Raw genomic sequence first — 20,163 nt, forward strand, 5'->3', positions numbered from 1 at the left:
GGCCTTCACAACTTCAAGTCCTTCTGATCATTTTGTGCTGAAGACACTTATTGGTTAACTCCTTGTCATAAGGATTGTGGAATACCAGGGGGCATTCAGCTCCTCAAACCCGGGCACAGAAATGCAAGTGCAAAACGGGGGGCAGCTCTATTCCCGGCTCCCCACTCCAGAGCACAGTACACAATTACCTACAGCAGTACTGCTCTGTCCCTTCTCTTCTTCTTTCTCTCTTTCATTTTCTCTGCCGCCTCCACTCCTCTCCCAGCAAGCTTTGTCCTCCACTCTTCCCGACTCTGGCTCCTCAAAGCACAACTTTGCTTTATAACACCCTGGTGAGGCCTCATCTGGAGTCCTGGGTGCAGTTTGGGTCTCCAGGCTACAAAAAGGACATAACAGCACAAGAGAAGGTCCAGAGAAGAGCGACTAGGCTGATGAGTGTGAACTTGAACCCGGACACAGGCAGACAGACATCGTTGTTTTCACCACACACTTATTTATTTACAGTATTTACAAGCAGTCCCGCGCTCAACTCCCCAGTGCCTCTTGCACCGATTCCCCAAGTCCAGGCCTTATAATGCCTCCCTTTTTCCTCAGGCCTTACAATAACCTCGTCTGGCTTTACAATGCCTCTCTCTCTTCTGGCCGTTATATCCTGCTCCCGGATGAGCACCAGGTGTTTCCGGCATTCCCTCCTTGGCCACGCCCCAGCGTGGCGGAAGTGCCGGCTGTCCTCCCGGCAGCTCTCCGGGCGCCACAATAAGTCTTCCCCGCAGCACTTCCTGGTGTGGCGGAAGTGCTGGGTTCCAGGGTTCCTCAGGCCCCAGGGCGCCGCCTGGCGGTGGCCACAGGCCCCTACAGGGTTGGGCTTCCAAGCCCTCTACCTGTGGCCCCCTATACAACCAGGGCGATCGCCCCCTTGCGGTCTGGAGGAGGCACAAGCCCTCCTCTGGTCTTCCTGGGCGTCCATTCCCGGCCAGGGACCACACGGGATAAACTGGCATCGGGGCGCCGCCTGGCGGTGACCTCGGGTCCCTACAGGGTTGGGCTTCAAGGCCCTGTACCCGAGGCCCCCAACCTAACCGGGATGGACGCCCCCTCGCGGTCTGGAGGAGGCACAAGCCCTGGAGCCCGGCCGGGGACCACATGAGTTATGAGGAAAGATTAAAATTAGTCTAAGCAAATGATTTAGAGGAGACCTGACTGAAGTGTTTAAAAGTATGAAGGGAATTAGTCCAGTTGTTCGAGACGGTGACTTTAAAAGGAGTCCATCAAGAACACGGGGGCACAGTTAGAAACTTGAGAAGGGAAAATTTCACTCAAACATTAGTAAGTTTTTCTTCATAGACACATGGATAAAGTGACCAAGTAGTGTGGTAGACAGTAAGACTTTAGAGACCTTCAGTGACTCAACTTGATGTTATTTTAGAAGAATTAAGTGGATAGAACTGGTGCGCTTTGTTGGGCTGAATGGCCTGTTCTCGTCCAGACTGTCCTAATGAGAGTGAAAATAATAAGAAAGTCATACACAGTAGCAAACATTAAAAGTGTCCAGGTTTGATGAAAATGAACAAGTCGCGCTTGCTGTGTTGGAACCTCCACTGAGGTAGCAGCGTGAACTGATGTCACTGACTGACTATTCATGTCCTTCTTCCTAACAGAGTGTGACTCGCAGTAACGCTCGTCCTCATAGCGCCATCTAAAGGGCGGGAGTTGATTTCTTTCCATCCACTTTGAATTTCGGAAACGTGACACCGTGCAGCTGGTAATAATGTGGTAAAATATTCATGGAGTTGTGGAAAGCCCCGAGTTTAACATTAAATAAGTTCAGCAGCTTCAAATGAATATGCAGTGACGGAGCCTGAGATCTGAAGGTGACAAACAAAGAGCAGCGCAGCAGAAACGACAGAATGAAATTATACTGCAAATAAAGCATCAGTCTTGAAAATGAAAACTTAATTGTTGTGTAGCAATAACCATCAAAGGAATCTTTTAATAACATCTGTTTTGCTGTCTGTTCATCAGGAATTTTATATTTACAGCAGAGTACAGTATTACAGAAACTCTTCTTTTCTTACGTTAATGCTTTTATATAAATCTTTGAATGCAGGTGTCTTGTAAGGGTTTTGGGTAACACCTCAGTCAGCACACAGGCCACTAATCTGATGGAAAATGTGAATAATTACATTTTTGGCAGCACAAAAAAGCAATGACAGATAACCAGAATGTGTAAATATGTCATACTTTTTTTTTGATCTTGCTAATTGCTATTATTTGTGACCAAATGGAAACAGTCCAAGGATGACAACAAAATGCTGGGTGCAAACCGGGCAAACCCATTTAATCAGAAACAAATAAAAACAAAAAAATAACAGAGACAGTGCCCCCCGGCATTCAGATTATAGTGGCTTTAATCAGCTCTCCACTGGGAGCTCCAGGTCCAAAGGGGACACCTCTGTCGGGGGACTGGCCATTGTTATGGTGTCCTGGGCAGAAGGGGCGGGAACTTCTCTGGGCATTGTGGGCGTGGCTAAGGGATGCCCTGCGAGGGGAAACTGGTGGGGAGAGAAGAAACAGTGCTGGCACCCCCACTCGTCTCAAAGTGGTATTGCTTACCTTCTCAGAGCCTGAAGGGTGGTCCCCAGGTGCATATGTGTGACATATTAAATAGATGGAGAGATAAGGCACTAAATAATAATTAGATAGACAAATAAGTAAGGCACTATATGAAAGAGATAGATAGATAGATAGATATGAAAGGCACTATATAATAGATAGAAATGAAAGGCACTATATAATAAATAGATATATAGATAGATATGAAAGGCACTATATAACAGATAGACAGATAGATAGATAGATTGATATAAAAGGCACTATAAAATAGATAGATATGAAAGGCACTATATAATAGATAGTGTGAACGGTACCCGGGCACAGACAGGCGGACATGTTGTTATGACACCACCACACGTTTATTTACAAATTATTTACAATAATATTGGTCACCAAGACCCCAGTTCATCGGTCACGAAGACCTAATCACGTGCACAAACCCCCAAACACTCAACGTCCTGGCCACAATGCCTTTCTTCGGGCCGCCTCCACTCTCCACAGCTTCGTCCTACCTCCACCCGACTCCAGCCCTGAATGACGGGAGACGGCCCCTTTTATGGAGGACCCGGATGAGCCCCAGGTGTTCCCGGCAATCTTCTGGCCACGCCCCAGCGTGGCGGAAGTGTCGGCTGTCCTCCCGGCTGCTCCCCGGGCACCGTCCAAAGTCTTCCCCCCAGCACTTCCTGGTGTGGCAGGAGTGCTGGGGAAACAAATCCCAAGGCATTGGGGCGCCTCCTGGCGGTGGCCACGGGCCCCTACAGGGAAGAGCTTCCAAGCCCTTGACCCGTGGCTCCCAAAGCAACCCGGAAGGCGAACCCACGTGGTCCAGGCAGGGCTCTGACCCTCTTCCGGTCCCTCCTGGCGTCCCGGCCGGGTCATGGCCCCTGGCATCCCTGACAATAGAAATGAAAGGCACTATATAATAAATAGATATATAGATAGATTGATATGAAAGGCACTATATAATAGATAGATAGATAGATAGATATGAAAGGCACTATATAACAGATAGATATATAGAGGCAGCACGGTGGCGGAGTGGTAGTGCTGCTGATTCAAAGTTAGCAGACCCGGGTTCACTTCCCAGGTCCTCCCTGCGTGGAGTTTACATGTTCTCCACATGTCTGTGTGGGTTTTCTCCAGGTCCAAAAGACCAGCCCAAAGACATGCAGGTTAGGTGCATTGGCGATCTTCTGTTTGTGCACATGCCTTGCAGTGGGCTGGCACCCTGCCTGGGGTTTGTTTCCTGCCTTGCACCCTGTGTTGGCTCCAGCAGATCCCAGTGTGGCTCCAGCAGACCCCCGTGACCCTCTAGTTAGGATATAGCGGGTTGGATGATGGATAGATAGATAGTTAGATAGATAGGAAAGGCACTATGTAACTGATAGACAGATAATTCTTCATTCTAATGAAGCCAAGATTGAACTGTTTGGCCTCAGTTTTAAGTGTCACGTCAGGTGTACACCAGGCACTGTTCATCACCTGCGTATTCTCATTTCAGTGGTGAAGCTTGGTGGTGTCTGCCTCATGCCTTGGGGTTGAAGACTGAGACAGTAGTCACGTTTGAGGGAACGCTGAAGAGAACAAAGTACAGAGATATCCTTAATGAAAACCTGCTCGAGAGCGCTCTGGACCTCAGATTGCACAGAACGTTCATCTACTTTAAGCACAAATCAAGGACATCACAGGGTTGGGTGGTCAACGTCACTCCTTGCAGAGTCGGGTCCCGAAGTGAATGCCTGTCTTTGGTTGTCAGGTTGAATATATAAAAAGTGTCCCCAAAAGGGGTGTGAGTTGGGGTGTGCTCAGAGGTCATCTATTGGCTGCTGTGCAGCGCTGTTCAGAGGTCTTTAGTGACAGTGCCCCCTCTCTTGTCCCAGGGTAGTATCACTTATCATGACAGGGTCCTGTGGGTGCCCCCTAAGCACACATATGTGACAATACACACACACAGACAGGGTGTCTATAGATCATAACAATCTCAAACATGCTATATCCAGTTTTCGAGTCCTAGCATGGCATCGTTGAGGATGGATGCTGCCTTGTGCTTGGTGATGCCAGGTTTGGTTCCTGCCGCCTGCCTCTTGACACACTAATGCTTTCCATCCTCTCTGCTCCTGTTAAAATATTTCAACAAGATAACGTCACAGCAGTTCTTGCCATTCTGGGCTGAATGGTATTTCAGCATCATTACCACTTGAGTCCATTGCCAGTTGAGTCACTGATGATACAAGCGTGGGGCCACTTTTATGATCATTGAAAATTCAGGCCCTGATTTAACAATTTATGCAAAAGTTATTAGTGGTGCACTTGTTCCCCCTAACAGTATTTTAAACTGAGAGCGTAAGCTGCCAGCTCTAGAAACATTTCCTTCAAAGCATTTTTGATTTAACAAATGAAAAGTTCAACAAGAAAACCCGTGGGGTCCCAAGAGTGACAGGGAGCAGCTGGCTCTACACAAGAATTCTGGGAGCTTGAAGACCTTCACGTGTCTTTAGTCAGGACAGAACACGGCGAGGTCGGCCTCGGAACATTCCAGAAATGCCTGGAGTGACAGCCCGAGAGGGGAAAGTCGAGGAAACAAGTGGGAGGATTTGACCTGGAGGAGGTAATCACTTCAAAGGCCTCTTTAATTCCGACAGTTACTGAAAGCGAGCGACTTTATTAGCGTTTAAGGTTTTAGTGAGCGATGCTTGAAAATATTGCTAAAGCTTTTGTTCTTTTAGATTAAACAATTCATTTAAGCAAGAACATCTCATTGAAGGAGGTGTAGTAGTAGGGTGATGTACCGTGTTAGCCATTGCCTGAAGAAAGGGTCTCAAATGCTGGCATATTGTAATCTGTTCATTTTGCTTCAACAACAACATTTATTTCTACAGCACATTTTCATACAAATAATGGAGCTCAAAGTGCTTTACATGATGAAGAAAAGAGAAATAAAAGACAAAAGAAATAAGAATTAAAATAAGGTAACACTAATTAACATAGAATAAGAGTAAGGTCCGATGGTCTGGGAGGACAGAAAAAGCAAAAAAAAACTCCAGATGGCTGGAGAAAAAAATAAAATCTGCAGGGGGTCTGAGGCCACGAGACCACCCAGCCCCTTCTACCTAACATCAATGACCTCAATCAGTCCTCATGGTATTCAGGGTTCTCATGGAAGGACTTGATGATGACGGTCATGTGGATTTCTGGCCTTTAATCTATCAATGTAGGGACATCACGGTGCTTTGATCAGGTGGTGGTGGCGCAGATCGGCACCACAGAAAACCGGATAAAGAACCGAAGAGAGAGTAGGTGATAGTATGGAGTGTGGAGTAGTAATGATAATGAATTGAATATACAGAGCATCAGGATTAAACTAAGATGAAGTTATGAGATGGCCATGTTAAACTGATGTGTTTTCAGCAGTTTTTTAAAGTGCTGGTGAATTCCTATTGGCCGACTATTCCAGAGTTTAGGCTCATAACAGCAGAAGGCCGCCTGCCCGCCTCACCACCTCTTTTATGTTTTGCTCTTGGAATTCTAAGCAGACACTCATTTGAAGATCTGAGGTTACAATTTGGAATATAAGATGTCAGTTAGGAGATCGATTTGTGGAATTACAAAAATGGACAAAATAAGAAATCAGATGAACGTGAGAGAAATCTGGGAAAGTCCAGGAAAGTAGACTGAATTGGTATGGACATGTGATGAGGAGAGACAATGAACATGTGGGCCAAAGACATAGCAGCACTAGAGAAGGTCCAGAGAAGAGCGACTAGGCTAATTCCAGGACTACAGAGGATGAGTTATGAGGAAAGATTAAAAGAGCTGAGCCTTCACAGTTTATGTCAAAGAAGATGAAGAGGAGACCTGACTGAAGTGTTCAAAATTACGAAGTGAATTAGTCCAGTGGATCAAGATGGTGACTTTAAAATGAATTCATCAAGAACACGGGGACACAGTTGGAAACTTGTGAAGGGTAGATTTCGCACAAACATTAGGAAGTTTTTCTTTACACAAAGAACAATAGACACTTGGAATAAGCAACCAAGTAGTGTGGAAGACAGTGAGACTTTAGGGACTTTCAAAACTCGACTTGATGTTTTTTTGGAAGGAATAAGTGGAGAGGACTGGCGAGCTTTGTTGGGCTGAATGGCCTGTTCTCGTCTAGAGCGTTCTAATGTTCTAATGCTCAAAGAGTGATGGGAGTGGAAGTCCAGGGGAAGAGAAAGTGAGGTAGGCCTAAGTGGAGCTGGAAGGATAAAGTCAAAGAAAAAGGGTCTGACAGGGGAGGAGGTGCAGAACTGAGCCGTATGGAGAAGGTGGATCAGGCACACCGACCCCACATTGAAGTGGAAAAAGATGAAGAGGAGGAAGAAGAAGAAGATTAATTTATGCAGCATTTGAATAAAATAGCTGAAACGACCAAAATAAAGGACTGACACATTCATATTCATGTCTACAAAACCGTTGCTTTCAGATAAAACTAAAATGAGCAGCTTTGGACATTTCTGGTGTGGCAGAACGAGGGCGCTAACAAGCCCTAAAATGAAATCACAGGATGGATTAACAGCATGAATTGGCTTCTAATTAAGAAATGAGTTCGTTTAAAACAGTTGAGGTGACTTTGTGTGATTTGCACCTCATTATTGTTTAACTGCTGGTTAAGTAAAAAAGAAACAAAGAGTTCTGAATATTAATAAGGCAGTCAATAAAAAGTAAGACAAATTCAGAAAGTATTCAGACCCCCTCACTTTGTGTAAACTTTAGGGTGTCGTGTGACCGTCACCAACTGTAAGCACTGACAATGCGCACTCACACAAAGGCAGAGCGTACATATGCTGTACATGTGGTGAGGTGACGTCCCTCTCTGCCAAGAGGCGCTCAAGGACAATGACACAGACAACTGTCTTGAACTGCTAGCTGTAAAAATGTACAAGGTGTTCTACAAAACACAGAGCGTTCATGAAGTATTGAGACCCCTTCACTTTCCCTACACTTTAGTGTATTGTAGATTTAATTTTAAACTGAGACATTTGCCATTTTGGCCCATCAATCTACACCATCATGACAAAGTGACAACCTGTTTTCAGAAAGGTATGCAAATTTATCAAAAATGAAAAACTAAAATCTCTCATTTGTATAATTTATTTATTTATGATTTATATACAAGCTTTGCACACCTGGATTTGGGCAGGTTATTACATTCTTCCTGGTAGATCCTCTCAAGCTCCATTAGACTGGATGGGAAGCGTCTGTGAACTGCCATCTTCAGGTCTCTCCACAGGATCTTCTATGGAGTTTAGGACTGGGCTTTGGATGGGCCATTCAAGGACACTCAGAGACTTGTCCCAAAGTCACTCCAGCGTTGTCTTGGGTGATATGCTGCAGGTCAATGTCATGCAGAAAGATGAACTGTCACTCCAGTCTGAGGTGACTTTGAAGACCTCTCACTATTTGGCTGCATTCATCCTTCCCTCAATTCTGATCAGTCTACCTGTCCAGACCACCAAGACGTACCCCCATAGCATGATGCTGCCACCAACATGCTTCACCTCTTTACCAGACATAGTGCTTGCAGTTCTGCCAAAAGAGTTCAACATTTGTCTGAACAGACCAGAGAATCTCTTTCCTTAAAAGTGCCTGTTTGAGGGGAGTGCAGCTGAGATGTTCATCTTTCTAGCAGGTTCTCCCATCTCAACAGGGGACTTCTAAAGACAGATTGACCATTGGGTTCCTGGACACCTACATTACCAATGCCCTTCTTTTCCTGGTTGCTCAGTTTGGCCAGATGACAAACTCTAGGAAGAGTCCTAGTGGTTCCAAACGTCTTCCATTTCATAATTATTGAGGCCTCTGTGCTAGAAAGGGCAAACAAATGGGTAGATCTCCTCACCCTGGTCTAAGTCTCATCACAATTTGATCACTGAGGTCTACAGATTGTATTGTATTGACCCCCTTCTTTTGACACCCACTGCACGCCCAACCTACCTGGAAAGGGGTCTCTCTTTGAACTGCCTTTCCAGAGGTTTCTTCCATTTTCCCTACAAGGTTTTTTGGGAGTTTTTCCTTGTCTTCTCAGAGAGTCAAGGCTGGGGGGCTGTCAAAAGGCAGGGCCTGTTAAAGCCCATTGCGGCACTTCCTGTGTGATTTTGGGCTATACAAAAATAAACTGTATTGTATTGTATTGTACAGAGAGTTCTTTGAACTTCATGACTTGGTTTTTGTCTTGACATGAACTATGAGTGGGACCTTCTCTGCCCACAAATGATGTCTAAGCAATTCAATCTGCCACAGGTGGACTCCAGTCAAGTTCTAGAAACATTTCAAGGAGAATTAAAGCAAACAGGAGGCACCTGAGCACAAGGTGGAGTGCCATAGCAAAGGGTCGGAATACTTCTATGAAGGAGAGAGTTCATTCAGTTTTTGATTTTTAATAAATTTACAGAACTTTCAAAAAACATGACTTCAATCTGTTAAATTTTGAGTCATTATCTATCTATTATATAGCACCTTTCATCTATCTATCTATCTATCTGTTATATAGTGCTTTTCATATCTATCTATCTACTGTATCTATCTATCTATCTATTATATAGTACCTTTCATCTATCTAAACCAGTGTTTCTCCGTGGACCCCTGTGGCAGGTTTTGTGCCACCTATCTTTTCTTTTTATGGGGGTTCTAGTCTAATTAAGTCAGCTGTTATTTCATTATTTCTGTGTTTTGTGATCATGTGGAATTTAAAAAATGCAGGCTTGTTAATTTCTAATTAGAACGCACCACACAATTGTGTATGTTACATGCGGATAATTTTGTGTTTTTTTTTTTTGTTGTTGTTGTTTTTTGTTTATTTTTTAGAATTCTCATCGTCATCACGATTGTGATTTTGCTGTTCCAGGTGTCCTGGTTATTTATTCCATTATTTCGTAATGAGCCCGTTAGCTGGTCTGGGGATGAAGAACCTGAAGTTTTTTTCCCTCATTTTGTGTTGTTTGCACGGGTGTCTCGTTGTTAATTTCAATTTTTAGGATACAATGAAGGGAGCAAACAACACCAGGTAAAAAAAAGGCAAATTAACAAGAAAGCCACAAAACAGAGTCGAGCGTTTGATGCTAAAGCAAATATACAAGTATGACTAAATATCTCATAAATGTAAAAGTCACACTATTGTGCTTTTCAGAACGCAGCATAAGAAAAGAGAAACCACAGCGGCTAATTGAATGAGATTAATTCGAGGTAAAATGAAGGGGCTGATTGTCAAACTGGTTGAAGCAAAAACCTGCAGCCACGTGGCGTCACCGGGACTGAGACTGAGCAGCGCGGACGTGAACGCTCTTTAGTTGTGCATGTACTGTAGACAGTGCGCCCCCTTGTGGCTAAGAGCTGTACAACCAAAGGTTTCATTTCAATTCCCAGTACTGAGTCACTTGAGCTACTGGTTTTCAAGATGTAAAATTTTTGAAAAGAAGTGTATAGTGCCTATAAAGCACCTCGGGATAGATAGATAGATAGATAGATAGATAGATAGATAGATAGATATGAAAGGCACTATATAATAGATAGATAGATAGATAGATAGATAGATAGCTATGAAAGGCACTATATAATAGATAGATAGATAGATAGATAGATAGATAGATAGATAGATAGATAGATAGATAGATAGATAGATAGATAGATATGAAAGGCACTATATAATGGATAGATAGATAGATATGAAAGGCACTATATAATAGATAGATAGATAGAAAAGTCTTTAGACAGTCAGGGAAGACCCCGTATCTGACTACATTTCACTTCATCAAGTACACTATCAATGAGACTTCTCTAAGAAAGTCTGTTTCCTTCCACAGATCTGCTGCTCACTGGGTGTTTTTTGTATTTCACACCATTCTCAGTACCCTCTAACAGTGTTTCCCAAACTTGTTCCTGGGGACCCCCTGTGGCTGCAGGTTTTTGTTCCAAGCAGATTCCCAATCAGTGACATCACCTGATAATGTTGATCTCATTTAATTAGCTGGTATTTTTTTTTTTCTTTTATTCGACATTCAGAAAACCATAGCAGCAAGATTTTTTACATTTATAAGACATTTTTAAATATTTCTGCTTTTGCTCTAGATTTAAATGCTTAACTCTCTTTTGTTGATTTCATTACACTTTGCCCTTTCTCTGTGCAGTTTTTCCCCTTCATTGTATCTTAATAATGACAATTAAAATCGAGCAGAGCAGACACGTTGGCAAGCAACACAGAATAATCAAAGGCTGCAAGTACTTTAGAGTCAGACCCACTAATTAGTAAATAATGGATTAATTAAACAATTAAAACACCTAGAAAAGTAGACTGAAAATCAAGATTGGGTCGGCACGGTGGCGCAGTGGGTAGCGCTGCTGCCTCCCAGTTAGGAGACCTGGGTTTGCCTCCCGGGTCCTTCCTGCGTGGAGTTTGCATGTTCTCCCCGTGTCTTCCTCCGGGTGCTCTGGTTTCCTCCCACAGTCCAAAGACATGCAGGTTAGGTGCATTGGCGATCCTAAATTGGCCCGTGTGTGTCTGCTTGGTGTGTTTGTGTGCCCTACGGTGGGCTGGCGCCCTGCCCGGGGTTTGTTTCCTGCCTTGCACCCTGTGTTGGCTGGGACTGGCTCCAGCAGACCCCCATGACCCTGTAGTTAGGATATGACAGGTTGGATAATGGATAGATGGATGGAAAATCAAGATGAAAATATTGTTAAAAAGAAAAAAATACATTATTTCCATATACTGTAACTGCATGGTACATTTTAATATATATTTTTAGCAAGCTTAGTTTTCTAATTTCACAACACAGTTATGGGACATAACACTTTACTTAATTAGCTCAGAAGTTCAATTAAAAACGAACACAAACCAGCAGCCGCAGGACTGAGTCTGGGAAACGCTGATCTAAAAAAAATCTGAGAAATACTCAAACCAGCCCGTCTGAAACCAGCCATCTTGTCACAGTCGATATCACTGGGGTCACATGTTCTGATGCTTGACGTGAACATGAAATGATAGTTGCATGGATGAGCAGGTGCACAGGTGTCGTATCCGAGTGTATTTTTCAGTAATGGTGAGGGTGTGTGCCAGGTGCCTCCCTTCCCTTCTCCCTTCTATGATTAGAAATGGCTGACCTTCATTCCCAAATTCCCATCTTTTACTGTGCATCTTCTCAGTCCCACAGGCTGGCTGAAAATTGAAAAGGTGGACTCATGTGGTCACTTCATCAGACTGCTGAACTTCTCTCCTGACCGCAACTTGGACTTGAGTGGATACTTCATCCAGCAAACCATCGGGCGTCACCCGGTGTCACTGTACCGCTTTCCCAGACGCAGCTGGCTGCCAGCGAGACAGCACATCACAGTAGGTGACTTCTGTGTGTTTGAAAGGAAAGCTTTAGTATGAGGATGTTGTACTGTGTTAGCCATTATGGATGTAGTGAGAAGTGAAGCAAAATGACAACTAGAAAGATTACGACATGCAAGCTTTCGAGGCAACTCGGGCCCCTTCTTCAAGCCAGATGGAATCCTACGTGTCATACATACATTACACTACACTACATTACATCTTACCTGAAGAAGGGCCTGCAGTGCCTCAGAAACTTGCATATCGCAATCTTTCTTTCTTTTCTATAATATAATATAATATAAAATGAAGCCAAGATACAGAATGTAGTTTCCAATGTGAGCTGTTTACACCGTTTAAGGTGTCATTTTGATGTTCACGAGTCACCAGGTAAACCACATAACTTTCACAAGCAAGTCTTGCAATGTTTTCCAACATTATAATCTACAAATGTCCTTCAACATCTGCAATAAGATGCTGCAGATGTTCTACCAGACGGTTGTGGTGAGCGCCTCTTCACGCGGTGGTGTGCTGGGAGGCAGCATAAAGAAGAGGGACGCCTCACGCCTGGACAAACCGGTGAGGAAGGCAGGCTCTATTGTAGGCACGGAGCTGGACAGTTTAACATCTGTAGCAGAGCGACGGGTGCTGAGCAGACTCCTGTCAATCATGGACAATCCACTGAACAGGATCATCTCCAGACAGAGGAGCAGCTTCAGCAACAGACTGATGTCACCGTCCTGCTCCACTGACAGACTGAGGAGACCCCACACTATGCGACTCTTCAGTTCCACCCGGGGGGTAAACGTTAACATTATTCAAAGTTATTGTCTGTTATACCTTCATTGATCTGTATGTAACTTTTTTACCCTATAAATCTATTATCTTAAGCAATACTGACCTTTAGTTTTTCTTCTTCTTTCATTTGCTCCCCTTAGCGGTCATTACAGCAGATCATCTTCTTCCATATCTTCCTTATCTTGTCATCTTGTTCTGTCACCCCCATCACCTGCATGTCCTCTCTCACCACATCCATAAACCTTCTCTTAGGTCTTCCTCTTTTCCTCTTCCCTGGCAGCTCTATCCTTAACACCCTTCTCCCAATGTACCCCTCATCTCTCTTCTGCACATGTCCAAACCAACTCAATCTCATCTCTCAGACTTTATCTCCAAATGGTCCAGCCTGAGCTGACCCTCTAATGTCCTCATTTCTAATCCTGTGCATCCTCATCTCACCCAATGCAAATCTTAACATCTTAAACTCTGCCACCTCCAGCTCTGTCTCCTGCTTTCTGGTCAGTGCCACCATCTCCAACCTATATAACATAGCTGGTCTCACTACCATCCTATAGACCTTCCGTTTCACTCTTGCTGATACCCGTCGGTCACAAATCACTTCTGACACTCTTCTCCACCCACTCCACCCTGCCTGCACTCTCTTCTTCACCTCTCTTCCACAATCCCCATTCCTCTGTACCGTTGACCCCAAGTATTTAACCTCATCCACCTTCGCCAACTCTACTCTCGTCATCCCCTTCTCACCATTCCACTGACCTCCCTCTCATTCACACACATCTATTCTGTCTTGGTGGTCCTACTGACCTTCATTCCTCTCCTCCTCTTACCTGGCAGCTCTATCCTTAGCACCCTTCTCCCAATATACCCAACATCTCTCCTCTGCACATATCCAAACCAACTCAATATCATCTCTCTGACTTTGTCTCCCAACCGTCCAACCTGAGCTGACCCTCTAATGTCCTCATCCTGTCCATCCTCATCAAACCCAATGCAAATCTTAACATCTTTAACTCTACTGCCTCCAGCTCTGTCTCCTGCTTTCTGGTCAGTGCCACCGTCTCAAGGTAACCTCATCCACCTTTGCCAACTCTACTCTCGCCATCCTCACCATTCCACTGACCTCCCTCTCATTCACACACATCTATTCTGTCTTGTCTGATTTAATGTAAGCCGCCCTAATTCAGGGTGTTTGTAAGAAATGTAATCATTTGCTTCATGAGACAGAAGTACACAACGGACGAGCGTAGTGTGTCAGATATTTGAAATGTTAAAATGTCTGCTTCACTTTTAATGTTTAAAGTCTAAATATTCTCGATTGTAATAGAAATGTTGTCATTATTCACCCTCTGACGGAGGTCCATAGAGGGCTAGGTCATTAGTAAAGGTTAAAAACGTGACCTTGTTATGTTTGAAGTTTGTCATTTTTAACATTCTGGGAGTGTCTCTTAGGGGTCTCGGACCACCAGTAAAGAAGGAAATATCAAAATTATTATCACGTTGGTGATCAGCAACCTTGAAATAGCGTAAAACGTCGCCCCACGCGCCCTTATTAAAGATTCTCGTTTTTTTCAAAGTTTTGTGAAGAGGAGTACCTTTGACCCCTTGTATCCCATTAGAAGGTGAACCCCTGGGGTTGGCTGAGGTGGCCTGCACAACGTCAAGTTCTGCTGCAGACACCTATTGGTTTACTCAGTTATCATAAGGGTATCACTTCCTGCACAACGTATAGTCTGAAACCGAGGGGTTTGTGGGTCTAGAAGGGTCAAAAATAGGGGGGACCCCCAAAAACCTTAATATCTTGCATTACTAAACATCAAGACGAGTTGAATGGGACATCATGGGTGGGGGTTTACTCATACCGGTAAGTCAGGAGGTGGCAGACAAAAGAAAAAAAAAGCGTGATTTTAAAGCGTTCAGGAAGATTTCTTATGGACACCATAGCACAGTGACTGGCCAGAAACATCAACCCTGATTCGTTTCTCTCTATTATTTAAAAAAATATTGGGACGAGACAAGACTTTTTCTTAGAGATAATTTCAAGTCCCGCGACACGACACTTTGTGCCAAGAGATGAATTGAAAACCTAACAGGTCTAAGCGGGGGCGGAAATAAAAGACAAAGAGTAGAAGACAAAGTAGAACGTCACAAAGAGGTTCAAAATCGGTGGCGCGATACACATGTAGAGCAGGTGAGAGATTATGAAAGTAATAAAATCCAAAAGTCTCAAAAGACTGATAGAAAAGATCGCATTAGTGATAACAAACTGAAATTTTTGCTCGTTGAAATAACGGAACAGCGAAAAGAGATGAAATATATGGACGTAGGTGATATGACAGAAGTATGAAGATATGGTTCTGCTTTAAAGTTTACTCGGGGACTTGTAGATCGTCTAATTCATGTTGCCATCAGGGACATTTGGTGTTTCTTCCCAATGGATTCTGTGAGAATTAAAAGATTTGTTATTTGGTGAAAGTGAAATCCACAAACACTACGGGCAAAATATCCGAATCTACGATAATTCAATGCTCAAAACGTAGATTTACACGATTCAGGACCATACGCTATGAGAATCTGTGGTCCTGCAACAATTGAAGCTACGACAAGTTTAATTTCAAAGAAACCACAATTCAGTCAGGTTTATATTTATGATCACGGAGAAGCGATGCAACACAGAATTGAAAGAGTTAAACGATCAGATATATTAGAAATTCTACAGCCAATAATGGATACAAATCCATACGTCCAAAAGTATCGCACTTTATCTGAAAAACACGGACAAAGAAGTTGTCTTGGATTTCTATATGAATCTGAAAGATCACGCTCGCATATATAATAAACCAACACGTGACAAATTGTCAGCGATAATAGTTTAGAAAGGCGGAGATATCAAAGACAGAGTTGTAATTAATGTTTATCCAAAAGCACAGTATGATTCGTCACAAGCGGCAGATCCGGGAAATGATGAGCGAGTAGGGTCCGCAGGGGGTTGAAGAGCGAAGCGAGCAGAGGGCAGAGCCCCCTAGTCTTTTAAATGCTTAATAATCTACTCAGGGAATGAAACCCTGCAGACACTCGCTCAACCGCTGAGCAGGGGGCCGCAGCCAGCACTTGGATTCCAGGTGGGCCTCCACTAACCAGTGAGTATTCACACTCCAAAGCAAGGGGCCGGGACCACTTATTGAGAGTGGCCATTTAGTTCAGACATCTTGACGTTGTGATAAGCCAGGGGGCATACAGCTCCCCAAACCCGACACAGATAGGCACAGAGTCCAAAAACACCCCTCTTATTTTCCTCGTGGGGCAGCTCTGTTTCCCAGCTCCCCACCTCCGAGCACAGTGCAGAATACACAGCACACAATATTGCTCAGTTCCTTTTTCTTTCGTTTTCTTCCTTTCTTTCTCTCTCTCTTTCTCTTTTATACCTCCTCCACTCCTCCCAGCAGGCTTTGTCTACCTTCCGCCCGACTCTGGCTTTTCGAGCGGAGTGAGGTGGTCTCCTTTATAGTGCTCCAGGTGCACTCTGATCCTCTACCTGCAGCACTCCCGGTTGTGGTGGACGTGCTGCAGCCCAGGGTTCCGGGACTGTCCAGGCACCCCCTGGCAGGGTTGAGCTTCCAAGCTAACTAGCCCATGGCCCTGATACGATCCAGGGTGGGTCGCGCTCTCATGTTCCACGGGAGGTATTGCTGTGGACAAGTCCTCTCCCTGGTCCTTCCATCACAAGGGTGTCCCGGCCAGGGCAAAGCCCCTGGCCATCTGTCACAACATTTTTACATTTGACTGATAACATATAGAGAACAAAGCAGTGGGCACTGTGTGACGCTTGTACCATGAATGAACGTTGTTCCCTTAACCTTGCATGCAGGCTTCCTACAAAACACCATTTTATTTTAATGGTAAATACAGCTTTGAATTCAACGCAAACCAATGAGGTAATCACGGCTTCATAAAAGGAGCTGAAATGGACATCAATAAATAAAAGAAGGGAGGGCTTTGTGCTGGCTGCCCCTGTGGGATGTCGGATTACCAAACACAGCTGTGCCCTGCTTACCCACACCTGCGATTACACTGCCTGCTGTCTGTGGCCATGCTGGATTTCTGAACTCTCACTTGACACCTTTCACCTTTACCACCTGATTACAGTCCAGCCCTCTGTTTTCGTTTCTTATCTCGGCTTCAGATTATTTGTTGACTCTAAACAGGCCTCGTACTATTGAGGGAGGCCATGCGGGCCTAGAGGTGATTGAGAATACACATCTGGGGACATCCAGCTAAAAAAAGTGTCTAGTGAAGAGCAGAGAAATCCACCGCTGCAAAGGCTCCGCCCACTGGGCTTCCTACTGAAACACCCGCCCCCCCGAGTCCTCCAGTCTGTGCACATTAAACCTCCGCGTAAAGGGTAAGTAGATAGATAGATAGATAGATAGGAAAGGCACTATATGATAGATAGATAGATAGATAGATAGATAGATAGATATGTGAAAGACACTATATGATAGATAGATAGATAGATAGATAGAATGTGAAAGACACTTTATGATAGATAGATAGATAGATAGATAGATAGATAGATAGATAGATAGATAATGATGAATATTCATTTTTAAACCATTACATATTCATATTGTTCTTGATGATTATTCACTTTTAAACCATTACATATTCATATTGTTCTTGGAGTATATATTTATCTAATCCCCCCCATTGTTTCCACCCTCCAATCCCACTTATTCTCAATTTATCCACCCAATTTATAAAGGAATGAAACACCAAAGTCAAAGCACAAATTGCAAATTATCTTCATCACATACACAAAGCACATTATTCACACACCACATTTCCTTAAACTTTGCTAAATTATTTGTGGACTTATAAAAATTAAAATCCACTAATATCCTACTTTCACATACTTTTCTAAAAAGACAACAACATTTTCATTTCCTCCCAGTAATCTTGTTTTTACGGGTCTTCCATATTGACAGTTTTGCTTGCCCGATAATAAAATTAATTAAGTTCATATTTTCTCTGGTGTGTTTAGTAATTTTAACCCCAAACACAAACACCGTGCCATTATACGGGACCCCCAGCCCTTCTACTATTCTTTCAATTTTACTAAAAAAGGTCTGGAGCCTCTCACAATACATAAAAGCATGAAAGACACTTTCCCTCAGACCACAAAAAGGGCAGCAATCCGAGACCCCCGGACATATAATCGATAAGAAGGAGTTCACCGCTAGTATCCCATGTACCAACCTCCACTGCAGGTCTCCCACCCTACTGGCCAATGGCGGCTTGTACAACGACCTCCATGCAGGGTTCAGTCCCTGAGGGGCTCCAAGCTTGTCTCTCCAAGGTGTGTCGTGTCTTTGTGTCCTCAGCTGCTCCAGGTTGTTCACCTTCACACAAATCCTGTACAGCTGTTTCCCCGGCACTGTAGGTAGAGATAACGCCTCTAGAGAACTTAAGGCTAAAACATTAGTCTCACCATCCCTCAGTTCAACAGCCGGAGACACAGTAAGTGTTGGAAAAGGCGTTTCGTCAATTGGCTTCAGTTGTGATAAGAAAATTCCGTGCAGGAGTGTCATGGATTCCCTGTCCATTGATGATTGTACCTGCCACAGAAACTTCTCCATTAGCGGACTGAGTGCACTCCTGTCTCCACTGCTACCACTTGTGCACTTTTCCAAGTGTAATTTTCCCAGTCAATTATGTCCTTTATCGTGGTTATTCCATGTATTATGAAATGATTAATAAAGTTTTCAGAAATTCCTGTAGCAGTGCCAACAGCAGGATTGTAGAACAGTGGTTCATGAAGGACCCAAAATGTGGAGAGGTCATCACAGTCCTTTTTTATCGCCAGTAGTTGCCATGCTGCTAAAAGGCTTTTATAAAACTCTGGCACCTGTAAAGTCTTGATCTTATCCAAGTGGCACAGCAGTAAACTTTTCCCAAGTCCCATATGCCTGGCTTGTTTAAAGAAGAGTACGGCCAAGTTCATCCACTGGCTCTGCTCAACAGGATACAACAGTTTTGAATGGTCTGAAGGCGGAAAGCAGCAATCCTGCTGGTAATGTCAATAAGTCCTTGTCCGCCTTCATCCAATGGTAAAAATAGAACGCCCTTCTGTATCCAATGGGTACCAGTCCAAAAGAAATCTATGATCGCCTTCTGTATCTGCTGAACAAGCAAAAGTGGAGGTTGCAAACAAATACATTTGTGCCACAGGCTGGAGGTCACCAGGTTATTAATGACCAGCATCCGTCCTCTATAGGATAACTGAGGGAGTATCCACTTCCACTTGGCAAGCCGAGCTGTAACCTTGTCCAACAGACCCTCCCAGTTCTTTTGGATGTAGTGGTCATCTCCAAGATGGACTCCCAGGTACAGGAAGCCTCCAGTTGTCCGGGTTTATGGAATTCCTCAGAAATCAGGTTTAGCCAAACCTTAACAGCAGCATTCTACAGCAAGCAGTTTTGGATGGACATCACGGTCTCATTTAGGAGTCAGGAGGTGGGACAAAGACGCGTGATTTAAAGCGTTCCCAGGAAGTTCTTAGAACCAGAGCACATAATGCATAAACACAACCTGTCTTCCTCTTCATAAAAAATATGGACGAGTAAGACTTTTCAGAGAAATGTCAAGTCAGCAAACGACATTTGAGCCAAAAAATGAAAACCCTAAAGGTCTTTCATAAAATAAAGTCAAAGTTAGAAGACAAATAGACGTCACAAAGGGTTCAAAATCGTTCCTTGACACAAAGCAGGTAGAATTATGAAAGTTTAATACAATCAAAGTCCAAACTATAAAAGATCCATTGGTGTTCAACTGAAATTTTTCTGCAAATACCCCAACAGAGAAAGAGCTAAGGCGTGTATCACGCTATACATCTGGCTGCAGTTCTAAAGGGCCCCTTGTAGGGATGTCCCAATTCTTATTTCCACAGGCATTTGGTTTTCTTCCAAAAATGGATTCTGCAATTCAGTTGTTATTTGGTTGGAGGTGAATCCCAAACACTCGGGCTATCCTCCTACGATTGAATTCAATTCAAACACATTTGAATTTGGACAGATTCTGAGGCCATGTGACTCTTCCATAATTGTTTGCAAGTAGATAACTTCTGCAGATTTATTCTCCCCAAGAAAGAACAATTCATCTTTATATTTATGATCACGGAGAAGCGTGCAAGCCAGATTGGTTACGTCAGATATATTTAAAATTCTACAGCCAAATGGATCAAATCCATAGTAAATACGCACTTTTGAATAAACCAGACAAGTTGTCTTGGTTTATAATAAATCAAGTCCGATGCATTTCCCCTCCATAGTGTAGCCAGCTCGCATTTGCTCCCAAACTGCAAATCTTAGTTTGAAAACGGAGATGGTTCAAAGCGTATTTAATTAAGTTTA

At 43.7% G+C, this 20,163-nt stretch overlaps 1 protein-coding gene across 2 annotated transcripts in view; it reads left to right on the top strand.

Moving 5' to 3' along the window:
* Positions 1–20,163, top strand: part of LOC120523249 (lamin tail domain-containing protein 1-like) — a 167,509-nt gene that overhangs the window by 103,277 nt on the left and 44,069 nt on the right. For both annotated transcript variants that reach the window (XM_039744372.1, XM_039744383.1), the window contains exon 3: positions 11,791–11,977. In XM_039744372.1, the coding sequence (XP_039600306.1) occupies positions 11,791–11,977 (187 nt within the window). The remainder of the gene's footprint in view (positions 1–11,790; positions 11,978–20,163) is intronic.

The sequence above is a fragment of the Polypterus senegalus genome, chromosome 1 (genome assembly GCF_016835505.1).
Source record: "Polypterus senegalus isolate Bchr_013 chromosome 1, ASM1683550v1, whole genome shotgun sequence".
In the NCBI taxonomy this organism is placed as follows: Eukaryota; Metazoa; Chordata; class Cladistia; order Polypteriformes; family Polypteridae; genus Polypterus; species Polypterus senegalus.